Here is a 20,855-nt window from a genome sequence, read left to right as displayed (position 1 = left end):
TAAGCAAAACGTTGAAAATTATTGAAATCGGACTAAAATAACGGCCGATTCTCATATAACGGTAAATTTAAGAAATGCTTGAAACTTCAATATTTCGAAATTGAAGGACGCTAATTTACTCAAAATTGATACACCTCGGCTTACCATCTAGCGGAAGGTTTCGGAAGGGTGAAAAAACATATATTTAATACTTGCGCCGGGTATTTAATGTTCGGCTCCGCCCGAACTTAGACTTTCTTACTTGTTGAATTGAAAGTTGTAGCATTAAAACGGCACATCCAACTAAACAAACAATAGGCATGACATACGAATTTTTACCGGGTTTCTCACATGATGCTGGCTTTATCGGGAGTGCCGGGAAAGGATTTTGGTCTCATCCCGGCTGAAAAATTTTTAAACACCGTCCATCCAGGCCATTTAGAAATCAGTGCCGTGGGTCCCGATATCCCGCGCCCATCTCCACTTGGAATACTCCGGAAGTCCGACTCCTTTTCCCACTCTATATATTTGCATACATTAATATCGAGAGTGAACTATTGATATATGGTACGCAGCGGTTTAATATAAGACTAAGATAAAGGCAAAAAGTGTAACTCTAAGACGAATAAAAATACCAAGAATACGAAGATGAATATAAATGAAGATGAATACGAAGACAGCTAGTAATACGGGCATACCGCTATCTTCTTGCAAACTCTAGCTGGAGAAAATCTTTATCGAACGGGCAAATATAAAATGGTTTGCGGAGTCTACTTGCAGGATAGCAAGACATATCTGGCCTAAGCTGGACAAGCGTAGATCTCGCGCTCTCCGCGACCTGAAGCGACCACTACTCCGACATGTTATTGGAGTTATCACCGGGCATTTGCTGATGGGAAACCACGCTGCTAGAATGGGTTTCCAGTCAAACGACTGCTTTCGTAGCTGCCGTGATGAGGAGGAAATCGAAGCGTAGTGTACCTATGCTCGTCGACGCTCGTTCCTCCATTATTCTTTTGAATGTTTTGAAGTATCTATGACTTTTTGCTTTTCATCAGAGCTACGAAGTAGTTCCATTTCTAAGGTAACAGGAGGACCATATGGAGTCCCTAATACGGGATCACAACGGGCCCATGGTGGCCTAAGTGTGTCCTTTTCCTGAGAGATGAGGGCAGCCGAGATAACCTAACCTAGCTTAACCTAATGCGAAGATGAGTATAAAGTAAGACGAATACGAATGAAAATAAATCCGAATACGAAGACGGAGACGAATGCAAAGACAAAGGACCCCGCTGCCACTGAGATCGAGCCCAGTTTCTGACTAACATCGAAAAAAAAGAAAAGAAAATGTTCTTTTCAAATTGCGTCAACATAAAACTGTAGGTCCCTCCTCTTTATCTGACAACATCAAAGAGCACGCCACAAATCCGAGAAGAAGCTCAGGCCAGGCAACTTGCTCAATTTGGTGAATACCACTATTGTTTAAGCACCATTCTATAATTATTATTATATCAAAATGATCAGAATAAAAACCGAAATCGATTAAGTCATGTCTGGCTGTCCGTCTGTTCGTCCGTACATTCGTGCATACGATAAATCGAGCAAAAATTAAGACATCGCAACGAAATTTTGTATATACTTACGTAGGTTGCCCTTTTAAAACGGGCGAAAACGGAGTGTAACCACGCCCACCTCCGAAAAAATGCATGAACTACGATATTTCCGTAAATACTAGATTTAAGCTGTTGAATGTGAATGAAATGTTTTTGGCACAAAATAAGAAATTAAAATACTGTGTCTCAGTAGCCCCTTTACCAATCCCCACCAAACTCGGTATGAACATTTCTTGGAGTCTCACAAAGAAATCTGTAAAATCGAACAGTAACCACGCCCACTTCCCATATAACGGTAATTGACAGAAATACGAAAACTGCGATAAATCGATAGCCAAAGAAGCTGCTTCACTCAAAATCAATATTTTCAATATAAGAGATTATAGATTTTTTTTTAAATAGACGTGTCACCGCCCAATTATGAGTATCAGTGATCGGACTTCTACCACATTGTGGTAGATCTGCCACTTTTATGAGCATCTACCACACAAGGTCTGAAATCTACCACATATTCGCGTTTTTGAGTAGTTTTATTTTTGCTCGACATAATTTTCTTAACTTTAAGAGCAAAAATTGTCCAACACTAACAACAGGCAGAATGGGAGGATAAAATAAACCGTAAAATAGTAAATTTTATCAATATTTAATTTTTCGACAGGAAACGTGGTTTTATTGTGTAAAATTGCAAAATATATGATTTATAAAAAAGAATTAATAGCGAAAATGTTAAAAAAATTGCGATTTTTGTGAAAGTATTAGCAAATTTCAGTGCATCTAAAGTTTCTAAAGCGTCGTTTACTTTTGCTTGAGAATTGTCAAAATCGGCAAATCCCAACNATTTTTGTGAAAGTATTAGCAAATTTCAGTGCATCTAAAGTTTCTAAAGCTTCGTTTACTTTTGNTTTTATCAATATTTAATTTTTCGACAGGAAACGTGGTTTTATTGTGTAAAATTGCAAAATATATGATTTATAAAAAAGAATTAATAGCGAAAATGTTAAAAAAATTGCGATTTTTGTGAAAGTATTAGCAAATTTCAGTGCATCTAAAGTTTCTAAAGCGTCGTTTACTTTTGCTTGAGAATTGTCAAAATCGGCAAATCCCAACTAGCGGTTTCTGGAACGTGCCACATTTGTTCGCTACATCGTGATGTGGTAAAAAAATTTGGCAGCACTCCACAAGGTTGCAGAAATCTCTCAAAATATGTTCGAAAAATATCTTGATATGGAAGGAACTGCTTTACATTGTCAAGGAAAAAAAGTGTCAAAACTCAACGCAATTTTTAGCAACTTCAATCTTGCACTATATTATACTAAAATTAATTTTTTGTATTTGCAATTTAGGTGAAACCTCGCAGAATTTTTTAATTTTTGTACAAAGTTTGATCAAAACCTGAGATCTACCATATTTTTTTCCAGATTCTACCACACAAATTNTTAGCAACTTCAATCTTGCACTTTATTATACTAAAATTAATTTTTTTTAAATTCTAATTAAAAGGTTTGCAATTTAGGTGAAACCTGGCAGATTGTTTTTAATTTTTGTACAAAGTTTGATCAAAACCTGAGGTCTACCATATTTTTTTGAAATCTACCACATTTTTTTCCGGATTCTACCACACACATTTTTTTTCAAGCTCGATCACTGATGAGTATCTTGTTAACCGATCTATCAATTTCTCGGTACAGTTATTGCCCTTGGTACAAAAAATGGATATATTGAAAATTTTGGCAATCGGATTAAAACTATGTCCATTTCTCACATCTCGGTAAATTTGAGAAATACGCAAGCTCTGATATTTCAACAACTAAGGACGCTTATTTAATACTACAACAAAATGGGAGTGGCACAGCCCATTATATATCGGTAAGCGCTTTATCGTTTGAAATCGGGAAAAACGCACTCGCTTATCATGTACATATGGGTATTTCCAAACTAGCATTACGCGACGCTCATATGACGAAGTGTTAAAAATATGAATTGAAAAATTCAAAATTTTAAAAAGTTTTTTCTAGATTTTCTTAGCAATTAAAAAAATTACAACAGTTGGTAGTAGCAATTTAAAGATATTAGTAAACTTACGCGCTGGCGTGACGTTACAAAAAACAGAAGTGGATTTTGACTTTGACGATCACAAAATTGCAAAACTCTGCGTATTGGGCAAGACTAGGGATGGCAGCGATTAATCATTATCATTAAATTAATCGATTATTTTGTCCAATTTACGATTTAATTGTATCGTAGTCTTTTGTTTCATTAATCGATTATTAATCGATTGATTGCAAAATAATCGTAAAAATATTTTCAAGAAATATGAATTCGGTAGTTGTCTAAAATCCATCAATCGAACATTCCTTTTTGCTAGCTGCATCGACTTTACTCGCCCCGAGGTTAAAAAAAACTCATTTCAAAGATTCATTAGCAGTAACGAAGTTCTTGCGAAATGAAATAATATGCGCAGATGATCTTATGGAAACGGGTAGCGAGTCGTCCCTAGAATCCGTAGAAAATGAGTCCCTTCTTTGGGCCCCTCACATCCACAAGATGAAATGAGTTTTTATTTAAATTGTCAAGTCCTAGAAACAAAGCGGAATATTATAGACTCCAGGGAGAAAATGAAAACCGTTTACCTAAAACTTTACGGACTGTCATAAAAAAAAGCTGGTGGTACAGCTACTGAGAAACGCAACCGCTAGGCAACAAAACGCTTATCAAAACTTTTTTTTGCAAACTTGGTTAAATGATAAATAATTATCGCCGCTAAATAAGCATGTTTTATTAGATTTAAAGCTAATTAACAAGAGAAAGAGATATTTTTTACAGGGACCGTAACCGTTATGATTTTTATAATAAAAATCAAAATTTAATCGTTATGTTGTGATTTTTATTTTTTCGATCATTTTTAATCGTTATTTTATGATTTTTATCTTTTCGATCATTTTTAATCGTTACTTTATGATTTTTATTTTTTCGATCACTTTTAATCGTTAATGTGTAAGCCGAATGTGCACAGATTTGATTTAAAAAACAGTTTAACAAGGCATGCATATGTACACTAGGGTGGTCCAAATAGTAAAGTCAGAATTGTAATGCTCTCACCCCCTAGGATTGTTCTATATTGGAAAAAGTATACCCCTTATACCTTTAATGAGCATGAAATGGTATTATAACTTTGGTCCGATGTTTGTAAGTACCACAATTAGAAGAGATGGACCCATTGAAATGTACACTTTAATGATCAGAACGTCGAGCTTCGTCGATTTAGCCATTTCCGTCTGTCCGTCTGTTTGTATGCAATCTGGTGGGTGTATTTTTATAATGCACTAATCATTTGTCGGAAACCGGAATAATCGGACCACTATAACATGTAGCTCCCATACAACTGATTCTCCAGATATGAGATTTTTCGCTATAACTCCTCGATTTAAGCAGTTAGGAACATGAAATTTTGCAATACTTCCGCCCATTTACAACAGAATACTTACAGTGAAAATTACAAAGATCGGGTTACCATAATCTATAGCTCGCATACAACTGATTGTTCAGATATAAGATTTTGCGTTATAACTCCTCCATTTATGTAGATTGGAACATGAAATTTTGCACTGTTGTCACTCATTATCAAAATAATACTTACAGTTAAAATGGCGAAGATCGAGTGGCTATAACATATAGCCTCCATATAACTGATTGTTCAGATATGACATTTTTTGTTATAACTTCTCCATTTATGCAGCTAGAAACATGAAATTTCGCAATATTTTCACTCATTATCAACAGAAAATTTACAGTAAAATGAACCAAGATTGGGTCACTATAACATATTTTTTGTCTCCATACAACTGATTGTTCAGATATGGGGTTTTACTGTGAAACTCCTTTGTATGGACAGCTAAAACCGATAAATTTACACAGTCTACTGAGAAAATCGTCAAAATCTATGCTGTTTAAGCTTTAACTCCTATACCACTGATTGTTCAGATACCAGTTTTTGCGATATATCTCCTTTATGTAGGAAGCTAAACCCATTAAATTGTGTTACCGGTTTACATAACGATCAAACAGCAGTCAAAATCACATAGATTGGTGCTATATAAGGTATATGTTCCATTCCTCTGATTGTTTAGATATGATTTTGTATATATAACTGTTTTTGGACCACCCTAGTGTGCATATGCATGCCTTGTTAAACTGTTTTTTAAGTCAAATCTGTGCACATTCGGTTTACACATTAAAAAACTAAGAATAACTTCTATTTTTGATCGAAAAAATTAAAATCATAGTATAACGATTAAAAATGATCGAAAAAATAAAAATCATAAAGTAACGATTAAAAATGATCGAAAAAATAAAAATCATAAAATAACGATTGAAAATGATCGAAAAAATAAAAATCATAAAATAACGATTAAAAATGATTGAAAAAATAAAAATCAAAGAATAACGATTATTTTTGATTGAAAAACCATAAATCATAAAATAACGATTATACAATGATTTCTAAATAAAAATCCTTCATGATAACGATTATTTTCGGTCCCTGATTTTTTATGGAAAAGTGTTTGTGAATACTCACAGTAAAAAAAATATTGCAATTAACTTTTTTTGGCTTGTGATTGATGAAATGATTAACTAATCGATTATTTCATTTTTTTGCCATCCCTAGGAAAAACTATTTATATAAAAGCTGTTGTAGTAATATTGGAAATGTTTAAGGTTAGTTTTCCAAGTTTTGAAATGTATTTATAAATCTTTTCTGCTTTATGCTTTATCAGCTGAATTATCTGACGTGATGTTACCTGGCGTTAGGTTACTAAAATTTCCATTGAAAAAGTTTTTTAATATTGTTCTTGAAAGAAATTTTTAACGGAAAGAAAACATTCATTTTATGTGGCACGTACTTTTTATTTTGACATCAGCGCCTGCAGCAGTTTAATTTTTTGTAATGCCAAATGTGAAACAAATCAGAGCATAAATACGACCCTGGTGCCCCCTAACGAGACCATTTTTGGCAAAAACTTTTCTGGTTGCATAACCAGTATATATTATAACAAGTAATTTTTAGCAAAAAAAAACGACTTCAATTCTCATATATATATATATATATATATATATATATATATATATATATATATATATATATATACATATATATTTACTAATCTGGTTTAGATCCGATCATTGGATCATGATCTAAACCAGATCAGTATGGGACCACCTCTGAGACACTAGGTTTCCGATGCAAAAAGAGTTATCGAAATCATAAAAAAAATATTCCGGCGAATTGAGTCGGTTAAACATCCGACTTTGCACATCGATGACGCGGGTTCGATCCCAGCTGAAGTCTAGAAAAAAGAAGTCTGATAAGGAGATGTGGTGATCTCCGAAATAGCTGCTATAACTTCTACCGCTTAGGGCCGGTTACTCAATGTCTGGTTAACACTAATCTCCGGTTAAACGTCGGTAACGATCCTAGCTTAGAATCCGATGACAATACAATAGTTGCGTTCCCTAACTCGCAAGAAGTTGTAAGAATTTACAGGAATTTACCAGAAAACGTTCTCGTACTCGGTTCTCTGGCTTCTTTTGCATTTTGACAGTTTTACAGGTTTTAGCCCAGGAAAGTTGGGGAACGCATCTAATATGAAAGATAAATCAATCCGCTAGGTGGCGCAGGAGTGGATATATTTGTAAACCTCGCATTTATAGTCCGATTTTTTCATATTGGAAATGTAAATTACCTACATGGAAGGAAATAACTGCACAAAAAGTTTAGCCGGTGATCGATATATTTCGAAATCCAGAATTTGTGGTCTGATTTAGTTTATATTTAAAATATATATTACTTACATGAACAGGAATATCTCCACACAAAATTTTTGCGATAGGTGGCGCAGGAGTCGAAATATGTGGAAATCCCATATTTATGGTCCAATTTGTTTCATATTTATAAAGCTAGTTTTAGAAATATTTGTTTACTGTTAACTTATTTTTAGTTTTTAGAAACTAGTGATCCTCTCCCTATAGGTATATTTAACTTAAGAAAAAAAACATATGCCTAATGTACAAAATGTTTTATCGCAATATAATGCTCTCGACAAAATTACGTATAAATAAGAATGTAAAGCAAAGCGTTAATTCTGCTCACATGGCCTCTTTTCCAGTTTATTTACTTTTATGAATTATATTTTTGGACTTGCTTTCTTATCAGCGTTTGCTATAGCCCGAAAATATGCAACTCTTCTGGTACAAAAGCCTTCCGACTGGAAAACGATTTACCCGCCTTACTGCGATAAGATTATTTTCAACTGGAATAGCTATATGAAAGTACGAACATTTGTATAAGAATGTTAAGATATTAAGTGACAGTAAAGCCTATGAGGTCTTCTGGAAAGCGCGCTTATACAAAAATCGAACGGCGATAGAAAAATCAAAATATAAGTAAAGCGGAAGAGGAAATTTAAAAGCAAATATAAAAGATGGATTGCGGCGGAGTATTTGTGAAATATGTGCTTTTCTTATTCAACATACTCTTTGTAGTAAGTATAAAAAATGGCAATGGAAAATTGTGTAGTGCAAAAAAGGTTTTATAGATATAACGAGTGAAAACAAAGGAGAAATGAAATAAAGTACAGATAAAAAGTTATTATTTGTTAAATGGCGAGGTACACATTACATACATACATATGTATGACTGCGAATTATTGCGCAATGAATCATGTTTCTCAGACTGTATTGTATTGAAATTTGTTGAAATTTTTATCGAAACCATTGGCACCATCACTTGCGTTTGGTACATTTTACGGCAGTGATTAACCTAAAAAGGTATGATTAATGTTTGCAGTTCTAAAACTACAAGGCTACAAACATGTTTCTTTAGAAAAGTAAATTAGAAAATCGTAGACTCTTATCTGTATAAAAATAAATCTGACAAGTTTTATCGATAGTAAAGCGCTTCTATCTTATCATAAATGCCGACAAATTTACATTGAAATTAATTGACTGTTTTTTTTTTTGGTAAGTGCATTTTATTATGTACATACTAGGGAGGTTATCACAATCCCGGTATTCCGGGATTAGCCCCGGGGTTTAGATATTCATTATTTTTCAACAACTTAAATCGAAAAAATTGCTTCTATCTTTCCTACCATAAAATAAATAATAAATAAAAGGCTTTTTTATTTAAAGGGCGTTTTGTTTTTTCTCTCTGACATCAGGATATATTTAAAAGGACCTTGTAATTTCAAAGATATGATTAATTCGAAAAATTATTTAAAAAATTTAATGCAATGTAGAATAAAAATATGGGTACCAAATGAAAGATGAAATTTCTTTAGAATTTAAAAAATTAACATTTTTGGATACAGTAGGACGAATAGGTAAAGTTAGAAGGATGAAATTCGAGGATGTTATCGAGTTTATATAAGTCTTTAACATTTTTTTTTTCAAATATTTCGAAATTTCAAGTATAAAATTTTAAAACCTCATTTTCAATACTTACTAGTCCTTATATACCAAAATTATTGAATCTGATTAAATTCTACAGAACTTCCTCTTTCATTTGATACCCATACTTCTTCTCTAAGCACATTTTACCTAATTTTTTAAATCATTTTTGTAATTATGACGTCAGAGTGAAAAACTAAAAAAGCAATTTTACTATATTTGGCCCATGGTTTTGCGAATATATTGTTTTTTTGTGTGTAAAATTTACTATCGCGCGGTATTATATGTATAATGAGCTAGACATTTATAAAAAAATGTTAATTATTAAATAAAAAATGGAAATATAGCCAATACTTGTCAAGAAAATGAAGTTTCTATTATTGCCATCAGATTACATATCCCGAAAGTCCCAGGATTACTTGCCAAGAATCCCGGAATTTTCGAGACCTTACAAAGTCCGGGATCCCGGGATTAACATTCCTAGTACATACGTATGTAGGTACAATAACAAAATAATATAAAAGAGTTGTACTTGGTACTAAGGATATGTAAATATGGTGTTTTTTCTATTGCAAACACTATATATTTTTTATTGTATCAGGGTGTAAAAATGTTGTATTTATGTATGTGTACCAGTACTTAAGTAAAAGTGCTCAAAAGCCGAGAAGTTTTCAAATGATGAGTCTTAAGAGCAAAATAAACCATACTAGTGGCTTGACAAACCAAGCGAAATTAACCTTGCTCCAAGCCATTTGAGGGTAGTTCGAATAAGACGCAAAACTTTTTGATTTTCTGGCCGCCATGTTGAAGTTTCCTTCGCAAATGGCGATGGCAGCGATTAATCATTTGATTAAATTAATCGATTATTTTTCTTCAATTTATGATTTAATTATATCGTAGTTTCGTGTTTCATTAATCGATTATTAATCGACTAATTGTAAAATAATCGTAAAAATATTTTCAAGAAATATGAATTCTGAAGTTTCCTAAAATCTATCCATCGAACATTCTTTTTTGCAAACTGCATCAACTTTACTCGACCCGACGTTCAAAAAAAATTTATTTAAAATACCCATTAGAATTGGCCTCAGAAATTAAGTTCTTGCGAAATGAAATAATGTTCGCAGATGATCATATGGAAACGGGTGTCACAAGAATCAATAGAAAATGACTTCATCCAGAGCATATCAAACAGGTAGTAGCATTCGAGCAAAAGGCAACATTTTCGTGTATTTTGTTATTGCTTCTGGTATCGAAAGTGTAAAAAACTGTTCTGATTTTTTTTTTCTAAATCAAACAATTTAGAATTTTTGTGAGAAGAAATTTCAAAATATTTGACATTTTCGAGACCAAATAATTAAAAAAAATCAAATCAGCTGCTCTACTGATACTACCTGTTCAATGTGCCTCGAGTTCATCTTTGGGCCCCTCTTGTACACAATCGAGGGCGAAAAGATGATGATTTGGGTCACCCAAAAGATGAAACGACTTTTTATTTAAATTGTAAAGTCCTAGAACTAAAGCGGAATATCATCGACGCTTAGGTGCCTGCTGAGCGCCTTTTTTCAAAAGCTACACTGCTACACTGAGTGAAAAAAGTAAAAAAAAAAAAACGTATTTTATCTTACTAAGAGCGTCAATAAAAGTACCGTATAGTTACGGTGACCATTCGTACCCATATGACGGGACAATACCGATTTTTACAAAATTGTTGCGCTGAATATTTTTAAAAGTCGGGACGTATAAATGTCCCGATTTTTCATACATATTTGTACCGCTAAATCCCGATTTTCAGTGTTTTTTTTTTATTAAGTTACCTGTACTTTGGCCCAAAAACAATTTTTCGTACAATCGTGGCAGCACCTTCGCTATCACAACCAATAGCCGTGTTTTATTTGTCCAGAAATTTTAGCTATTAGCTTATTCTGTATGGAAGACTTATCCAACGTAATTATATTGGCCTATGAAAAGCTATATTGGCTTGCATATGGGTGTTTCCAGCGGAAGGTCCACCACGACAAAAAATAAAAGTTTTATATCTAACGTATTTACGGGATTTGTCTGCTTTTTAAAATATATACTGGCTATGTAAGTAGAATCATCATTGCATAAAATGGTCTTCCTCGGTGGTGCCAAGGTCGAGATATTTCGAAAAACCGTATTTATGGTCTGATTTGGTTCGAATTTGGCGTATGTGGTTGAAACATAATAAATCATAGATTTCTAATAAATTGACCCTGAATTGGCGCTGAAGGCAAAATATAAAGTATATTCTACATAAAATACATGTTTTATTTGCGTTGAAAATTCATTTAAAAGCAATATTAACAAAAATATAACGATGGAAATTTATGTCACGTCACGCCACGTCACGTCACGTTTCACACTTGGGGTTGTAAAAGAGAATTGAAACAATTTGCATTAATTCAAAAAACTCTAAAAACAACTAGAATTGCTCCAAATCATATTAAAATAAGTTTCATGAAAATAGCCATCCACAATTCGCAGAGTTTTGCGATTTTGTAAGAAAAGAAAAAATCAACTTCCATTTTTTGTCACGTAACGACACTCTCTTTAAATGCTTATATTTCAGGACCAAGCAGTTCGATTGATTTCATTTTTCGGTTAAATATAGAGCTAATTATGTGCTATACAATGGCCCAAAAAAGTTAAAGAAAACAAATGGTATTCCTTTTTTGTATCACATTGAAATCGTACGACTGTCACGTGCGCCACCATGGGAATGCCCATATTAGAGTTGTAAAACTATCGATAGTTATCCCATTCGATGTTTTCGATAGTTTGCATTGAAACTATCGATGCTATCGATAGTATCGGATAATTTTAAAATGCAAAGAAAAATTTTAAATTTCCGAATATATTTAATTTTTTTTTTTTCAAAAAAAAACAAGGTTTTTATAGTTATAGGGACTCCAATGCCTGCCAGCGCATCCGCCCAGCACACCCAAGTTGGAGCGACCATTACCCGGAGCTGAAGTAAAGAATGTCACAAATATGGATCATACACTCACAAAATAGTAATTGCTATGAACTGCTACTGTATAAATTCAGGACATGCATTTGCTTGGAGACTCCGTTGGTTGCGGTGATCATAAGTTCAGCCAGCACATTCAATCGTCCATTACCCGGAGCTGTTCCTACATGATGAGTCGATTTTAGGTAGCCCCACATGCTACTGCCTCTGGCTACAAACACGATACCTGAATTTCAGAAAATAAATAGCAATTATCTATTAAAACTACAAGAAAAGTGCTTGTTTACAAAATCACCTGCTCTTCTCGCAATTTTTAAGAAAAATAAAAGTTCACCACTCGAAGAATTGTTAAAGAATGTGAACCGGAGCTGCATTTTACGTAAAGTTACTAGCGGTTTCAGCGTTTAACAGTTCATTATCATTTACAGTGTAATAAAACAAGTTATACACTGAACGATGGTAATCTGTATTAGTATCTATAATAATAGACAATAATTTGCATTTTTTTTACACTTTTGTAATTAATTTCGGTCACTATTACACAGTCATGACTCATGACTTGTGCCACTCTGCCATAGTACGGTTTTTGCACCCTTTCATACCACAGTACAAAATTTTGTATACAACTCGGAACCAAAAAAATTCATGCTCCTTCTCAATATCAACCCTGATCAGATTTTACCCCCCGAGGAGTACTCAAAATGGTTTATTACTGTGACATGTACTACCCTGCTGGAAATGTATCTAACTATAAGTTAACTTTAAGTTGATTAGGAAGAAACTAAAGGTCACTATTATCTGTATATTTTCTTTGAGGAAAGCTAACTATATTTCTATGCCGATGGCCGCGAAATAGTCAACGGTGGTTACCTCTGCATTAGATGTAGTCAAGGTGTTTACCTCTACATTAGATGTCATATTTTTTTTTTTACTTTTTTATTTATTTACTTTATTTTATTACATTTCATATCGCACGTTTAATAATATAAAGATGTAACTCAAAATTTACGTTTATGGAGAGCTCGGTATGCAATTAATAAGCTTGATTAGTAGAATATGGTCAGTATACCTGATAACCAATGTGCCCAAATATAGCGAAGATATGTTTCTTTCCATGTGTCTTTTTGTATATCAACTGTATGAATTGATTAAACTTTGATAGCGTTTTATGACAAAATTGAAACTTTGAAATACTTCGTTATATTATTAAACGTGCGATATATGTTTACATATTCTGCTGTAGGTGGTCCCATATTCGAACTACGTCACACATAACTTGAAATTGATAATATAAAATATCGATCTCCTTTTATTTGTTCTGAATTCGAGAATGTATTTGTGAAGTGCAGAAAAAAGTGTATTCAAAGTAAAATTTGTATGAGGATATTTAAATAGAAACTTGTTTAATGCAAACAATCTCCCGATAACGTCTGCATTACTTTTCAACTAGTTTGAAGTTAGCTTTTTACAGAAATCGCCCAAAAGAGCTATTGGTTATTTTTATCATTTGATAAATGGTTTCTGCAGGGTATGTACATAAGTATGTGTGTATCTGTTAGCACAATTGTATACTCAAATACATACATACGTGCGTGCTAAATTTTTGGTGTGACAGTATTAATTTTAAATGCGAACATTTTTAAACGATAATCAAATAAGAAGTATTAATTTTTACTATGCGTTATTTCCTTCAGTGTTAAATTACGAAGTTTTTATGGAAAAGTGTTTTTGTGAATATTCACTATAAAAAAATACCTTTAAAAATTCGATTAACCTATTATAGGTGCGAAATGTCATCTGTTCGCTCACAAGAGAGAAATATCCAAAATAGTACGCGAACAGAAAATTTGCAGAAACTTGCAAGTTAGACAAACAGCTGATATAATTTTTGTTTACATTCAAAAGTGTAAAATTTAAAACGTACGAAAAGTCATCGCAAAGTGTTATACTGACACAGTTTATTGATTAAACAAATAACTACTTATTTCTTACAAGTTTAATTAGTCGCATTTTGTAATTTTTAACTTCCAAACCATCAAATTCAATTTTGTGATTTGCGTAAATGCCAACCAGCTGTTTTTGATCAGCTGTTTTCCTGTTGGCAAATTGCTGTTGGCAAAAATTTTTCCAGCAGAAACCAGCAGCTTCCCCTCAAAATGAAATGTCACTTTGCTCTCTCAATTTCCCCTACTTTGCAAGTTTTTTGCGTACGCGAACGCAAAAACTTGTAAGTTTTGGTTAAACATGAACAATTAACAGCTACGCGAACGAACCTTATATCTCAATAATTGTAATTTGTTTTTTTTGCTTGTGATTAATCATATGATTAATTAATCGATTTTTTTTTCTTTTTTGCTATCCCTATTCGCAACAAAATTTTCATTAAAAATATTCACGGTTTGAACGAGAATTCTTTTATGGTATTTGGCGAAATGAAATACATAAGTAGGTTTGAAAGGCGCTTGTGCTTTGACAAGTATGGGCCGTTTTTACAGTGACGAGTTAACTTTCATTCGGCAGTTAACTATAGGTTTTCAGTACAAAAATTTAAAGTTAACTGCCGAACTGTGAAAAGGCACTATGAGATTAATAAAATTTCACTAGTTCATGAGGCATGAGGCAAAAAGCATTTATACTTTTCATTGATAAATTTTCACTCTCGTTCTTCTATTTTCAATAGGTATGTGGCATCTTGCTTATTGTCTTCGGTTCCATATTAGTGTCGCATATACAGCAAGTGGGAAGCTTGGCGCAAACATTTGAGGCCAATAGCATTCCAATTGCCATACTTGTGCTGGGATGTGTGATTTTTATTATCTCATTCTTGGGATGTTGTGGAGCAATACGCGAGGAAACATGTTGCACATTGACGGTAAATTTGGACTAACGAATAACCATAATTTAAACTTGAAAGATATATAAATTTGTACTCACATCGCTATGGATTTGTAAAAATCTCTTTTCAGTACTCAGTCTTTATGCTAGTACTCTTCCTGGCTCAGGTCGCTTTAATTGTGCTTGTGTGGACGCAGCATACCAAGTTCCTCAATTATATGAACCAAATTGTGGCTACGATATGGAAGCAACACACAACAGATCCGAAAGTAATGGACGCCTTGCAATTGACGGTAAGTTTTTGACACTCTATCCACTATGAGAGTTATACTTCAATTTGTTCATCCGTCCTGTTTAGTTCGATTGCTGTGGCCAAAATGGTTCAACCGATTATACTTTCAATCTGGAGTCGATTCCAAATTCATGCTGCGGTGCAAATGCCATTTCTTGTAACATGGTGGAAGCAATGAAAAAACCGGGCTGTGCGCAAGCATTCACTTCCTTCTGGGATAAAAGCTTAAATATAGTGCGTTATGCTGGACTTGGTGTTGCTGCTGTTGAGGTAGGTCTTTAGCAGAAACTTTTTTTAAATTTATAAATTGTTTAACTTCTGGAAATCACACGTTTTATTTTAATTTCTTTAGTTGGTTGCATTCATTTTCGCATGCTGCCTAGCGAATCAAGTGCGCAATGAACGTAGAAGAGCGAACTATTAAAATTCAAAATGGTTGACAATCAAAGTCTTCAATTCGCAATACGAAATGCTGTCTGCTGTTTGCTACTCATAACAATATCACAATTCAAAGTTTAAGAATCGAATGATTTTCTTCCATGTAGTATGTTTCTTCTTGCAAAACTAGTTTTATTTATTATCACTTGTAAAATTTCGATATCTAACACAACGACCAAATAAAAATCAAGAATTTCCTCGGAAGCGGATGTTGTACCAGACTCTAGTGTACACCATGATTAACATCATTGCTTGGCAGCACTTTTGTTCTTGCTTTCAGCAATTGCTGGCATTCTTGATATTGCTTGCCAGTGTTGCCAGTTTACCATTTTTGAGGCTATATCTAGCTTTCTTCTTTGTCGTTTAGCTTCGAAATTTAGGATTTAGCTTCGTGGCTTTTTTCTAGTTTTTTCTTTTTTTCAAACTAGCATTTTTTTAAGCCAATCCTCCACAATATTTGTAATAGCACTAAATTATTGTTCCGGTGCAGTTTTACTTGACGAAATGTTAGGCGAATATCGCCCGGCGGCATCGCTCAGTCCGCCGAAATTTACTCAGCGAACTCGTTCAGTCTATATTTTAATAGTTTTTTCAGGGGCTCTCAAGTGTCCCTATAAAACCAGGAAACGCATGTTATAGAATTCCGCACCCCACGGGAATGACGTCAAGCACTACATCGTGAGGAAGAAAGGTAGTTAGTATCCGCTGTTATGCCGCAGCCATTCGAGGGTCCTTAGACCCTTCATCGACTCTGTTATTGTGTCACATGTTGCCCACTATTTTTCGCTGTTTTGTAGCATAGCGTCCACGTCTGATTCAAGCGTGAAAATCTCTTTGCATCTGGTACTGTCAAATCGCATACACTCAAAAAAGACGTCTTCTATTATATCTCCTCCACAGTATTCGCATATGGGTTCCGATTCGTGTTTGAATCGGTAAAGGTATACGTTGAAGCACTAGTGTCGAGTTAAACATTTTGTCAAATAGAAATCGACTTCGCCGTTTAGTCTGCTTCATTTCCGTATATGGTTTGCTCTTCACTATGCGCGCTCCAATTGAAACATTCACGATTGTAATCGTAGTGTTATGTATGAAGATATTTGGCGGTACAAATGTAACACTACTTTGTCATAATGACTATGGGTTTTCAGACCCTAAAAAAGAGTTAGTGAAATGTTTAAAAGGCTGGCCTTTTTTCAACCTTATGTTTTGGGCCACTTAGCTTGTTTTAGCATTTGTAATTGGCTTATCTAGCATTTACATTTGAAAATCCCGGGAACACTGTTTCTTGCCCCGTACATATTTAGTCTGTTCCAATAGCAGTCCGGTTTACAGCAATTAGTCAGAACTTACAGGAAGTCGTTCCTATTGACTCTGTTCCAATAGCAGTCCGGTTTACAAGATTTAGTCAGAACTTACAGGAAGTCGTTCCTATTGACATAAAACCTGTAAGTGGGAACACATTTGAGAGAGTAACTGAGCAACTGTTCCTAGTCAGAAGTTACAGGATTTAGTCCGGAGTTTTTTTTCCTGTAAGTTCATGAAAAGTGTCAAACGATCAGCTGATTTACATGTGCAAACAAAAACAGAAAGCGGTGAAAGCAAAGAAGCTTATATTTGTTAAAAAATGGAAGTAAACAACGAAATATTTGAATATGTATAGATTTTAATAATTATTTAGTGATATTTCAGCCAAATCAGTGTAGTACCAATGACATGTAAACAAACCGTCTGACGTTTTTACAGGAAATAGTGCTTTTTGCGTTCCTATGGACTTCTGCATCTGTTCTCCTTTTACTCTCATTTGAGAGCGTAAAATGGTAGTTTGACAGTTCCACAGGTTTTAGTCCGAAGTTCAAAGGAACAGACTAATTGACATAAAGTCTGTAAGTGGGAACACTTTTGAGAGAGTAACTCAGCAACTGTTCCTATTCAGAAGTTACAGGATTTAGTCCAGAGTTTTTTTCCCTGTAAGTTCACAATCAGCTGCATGTCCAAACAAAAACAGAAAAATTTGAAAGCAAAGAACCTCATATTTGTAAAACAATGGAAGTAAACAACGAACTATTTGAATATATATAGATTTGAATAATTATTTAGTGATATTTCAGCCAAATGAGTGTTGTACCAATGACATGTAAGCAAACTTACTGACGTTTTTACAGAAAATAGTGCTTTTTTAGTTCCCGTACACTTCTGCATCTGTTCTCCTTTTACACTCACTTGAGAGAGTAAAATTGTAGTTCGACAGTTCCACAGGTTTTAGTCCGAAGTTCAAAGGAACAGACTAATTAGTTGCATTCCCAAACTCGCAATAAGTTGCAAGAATTTACAGGATTTTACAGAAAACGTTCCTGTACTCGGTTCACTGGCAAAGTAGGGGAAAAAAGTGAGAGTAAAATCGTTCCTCTCTTTGTCAGAAGTTGCAAGATTTTACCTGAAGAACTTTTACTGGTAAAATCTGGTAGTGTCAAACCATCAGCTGTTCAAACCATTTGAAAGTTGAATAAGAAAAAAAGGGCATCTGCATTGCAAAGAACTATCAAGTAAAGCGAAGAAAGTTGTATTTGAATCAGCCTTTACTGCCAATATAGGAGTATTACATATATGTTTCAAACATAGTTTAAAAATTTAGCAAAAAGCAAAGTTCTGATTTCTATTAAACATATTTTTTTTTAATTACTATTAGATATATAGTAAGCCATGGGCGTCGCCAAGATCGGATTTGGGGGGGCGAAGGGGCCGACATATAAAAAAATCCCAACATTTTTATCTTTAGGTTAGCCTGAAATATATGTGGTTGTCGTTGTTGCAATCTAAAATCGCCAGCAACTTTTTAGCTTTTTCCATATTTAATTTACATGAGTGCCCCTGTTTCAATCACATTTAATGATTGACGGTTCAGCTTGTGCTGGCATGATTGTAGTTGTTTCGAGTTGATGTAAAGTATCCGGCTGAACTGAGTACCGAACTTCCTACAAATTACAAAATTAATATCGGAAACAAGCCGAAAACAATACACTTTTAAGTAAGATCACAAAGACCCGTTAATTTTAATAAAGCTTCGAATCTGCTTTAGAACCAGGGCCGAACAAGATTTTATTTGAAAAAATACACGTAATGGTGGATCAGTGCATATTCCGTATAAGTAACGGTTATTCATTACCTTTATCGCTCCTACATGCATCTCTAGTTGTCAAAAACTGTCGTATTTGCAATCGGTAGAAGAGAAGTGAGTTTTCGCCCAGCCACTTTGGGATTTTTAATTTATTTTCCATAATTTTTTAGAAATCAAAATGGCATTTGGCGATTATCCAGCGGAATATAACCCAAAGGTTCATGGACCATACGATCCAGCACGTTACTATGGCAAAGGTTTGTAAAAAAATATAGACGACAATGCCGACAACCATCCCATATTATGTAATGACGTTGGCCATATGAATTTAATATTCAACATGTTTCAATAATTTATGATACGTGCCATGGATGCGTGCTATCTATTAATAAAGAATATTTATTTACAGCTGATGTACCATTCGGCCAGGTTAAGGTTGGTGAAATTGGCGCATGGTTGAGCCGTCGGAACAAGTCACCCCAAGCTATCGCAGGTGCTTTCAGCCGTGCCTGGTGGCGCTGGCAGCACAAGTATGTGCAGCCAAAGCGTGCTGGTGTTGCACCATTTTTCCAAATTACTTTGGCTGCCATGACTTTCTTCTATGCTATCAACTACGGCAAGATGCGCCACCACAGAAACTACAAATACCATTAAACTATTTAAGTCATTGGATCATTCTCAGTCGCCGGAGACCCTATATTTAGTAGTCACTCGTAGCATGGCTCGAGGGTCAAGCAATGGAACAATAAATAAATGAAATATATTATTTGTGTTAAGCATTTTACCATACTACTGATCATACTGAAATTCCGAAATGAAAGGAAAATATACCACGAAATTATCCAATGCATGAATTTATCAGCCGCATTTCATAAATCTGGGTTTCAAGTTGCATCTGTATGAAACTTCAGCATCTTTTATTTCTAAACTATAATTGATGGAAAAGCGCCATTCCCCCCACAAAGTTCCAATTGGGCATTTGAACGTGGTTGCGCATGTTGAACATTTCCATCAGTTGTACCAGTTTAAGAATAAGCGATGCTTATCTTTATTGCAACTTGGAACTTAGCCATACTAAAGACCACTTTAAAATTAGATCAAGTAAACTGTGTTTATATTGAACAGCTGGCTGACATTTGATTGGCTAATCTTTGTATAAACCAGCCAGCTGGAGCGTTAAAAAAAAAGAAGAAATTGCGGCGATTTTTTTTTTGTATAAATCAATTCGTATAGTACTCACGTCCAATTAATGAATATTTTTTCTTCATCATTACCCTGCAAACCTTTTTTGCAGAGTATTCTGAATTGTAGAAAAATTGTATAGCATTCGTAAAGATCTCTTCCCATTTTGTGCCGAATGTAAAAGAAATAACTCGGTAGATAATGTCAGAGTTAAAGCCATTTCGAAAGGCCTGCCTGAGAGTCAAGTGGCCTCCACTCTACATTTCTTTGTTATTTGTAAGGAGTGGCACAAATTGAAGGGCTTCTTACGTTTTTATAGGATGTGTGTAGTTCAGAAGGCCTTTTGGGGGAGTTCTTTTAAAGTTTCTTCTTTGATTTATAGAAATCATACATATTTGAACTATTTGCTTAAGGTTTACATGTATCAAATATGTGTTATTGCTACTTCAAATGTTTATTGGAATTCATTTGTGATGCTAAATAATGTAAATTTATGCATTCGCATAAATTGTAAATCGATAAGCCCTTCCAGAAGGCATGCAAGGAAGCACTTTTCAGCCCTTCTTCGGTAGACCTCTTAAAACGTTTTCACTTAAGAAGGCCTACCTAAATTATCTTCTGGGAAACTGTGCACACTGCGATTGTTTTACGAAATTTCGGAAGAAAATTGGTAAAGCAATGAAAATAATGCTGCTATGTGAAGAATTTCTTGTAGAATTTTTCAGATTTTTCTTTATTTTTCGTACAGAAGTTGACTTGATAAAAACATAACAAGGTAAACCCTGCAAAAATCGCGACTACTCCATGCATGCATGTAAAGAGTACTCCCGAAGGACCAAGGAGTACTCCAAAATTAACCACAATTCATATAAAAAATATGGTCCAATTAACATTGCGATGTCCTAGGGCAGGACCATATACTCCATCTCTGCATTACATGAGAGTAGCACAAAACTA

At 34.2% G+C, this 20,855-nt stretch overlaps 2 protein-coding genes across 2 annotated transcripts; both read left to right on the top strand.

Annotated features, from left to right (window-relative positions):
* The first annotated feature begins 7,912 nt into the window (after positions 1-7,912).
* Positions 7,913-15,819, top strand: Tsp42Ed (Tetraspanin 42Ed). Its single transcript, XM_017619287.1, has 5 exons — positions 7,913-8,131; positions 14,714-14,905; positions 15,000-15,161; positions 15,227-15,430; positions 15,513-15,819. Exons 1-5 carry the CDS (start codon positions 8,072-8,074, stop codon positions 15,582-15,584), a joined length of 690 nt encoding a protein of 229 aa, XP_017474776.1. The 5' UTR covers positions 7,913-8,071; the 3' UTR covers positions 15,585-15,819.
* Positions 15,820-18,731: 2,912 nt separating this feature from the next.
* On the top strand, positions 18,732-19,574 carry ATPsynF (ATP synthase, subunit F). Its single transcript, XM_017619286.1, has 3 exons — positions 18,732-18,830; positions 18,887-18,973; positions 19,126-19,574. The coding sequence occupies exons 2-3, from the start codon at positions 18,895-18,897 to the stop codon at positions 19,368-19,370; spliced, it is 324 nt and encodes a 107-aa protein (XP_017474775.1). The 5' UTR covers positions 18,732-18,830; positions 18,887-18,894; the 3' UTR covers positions 19,371-19,574.
* The last annotated feature ends 1,281 nt before the right edge of the window (positions 19,575-20,855 follow it).

Source organism: Rhagoletis zephyria, unplaced genomic scaffold (assembly GCF_001687245.7).
Source record: "Rhagoletis zephyria isolate East Lansing unplaced genomic scaffold, Rhagoletis_zephyria_1.1 Rzeph_scaffold_01828, whole genome shotgun sequence".
NCBI classification, from domain to species: Eukaryota; Metazoa; Arthropoda; class Insecta; order Diptera; family Tephritidae; genus Rhagoletis; species Rhagoletis zephyria.
Note: the sequence above shows the minus strand (reverse complement) of the source record. Positions and strands in the feature narration are given on the sequence as shown.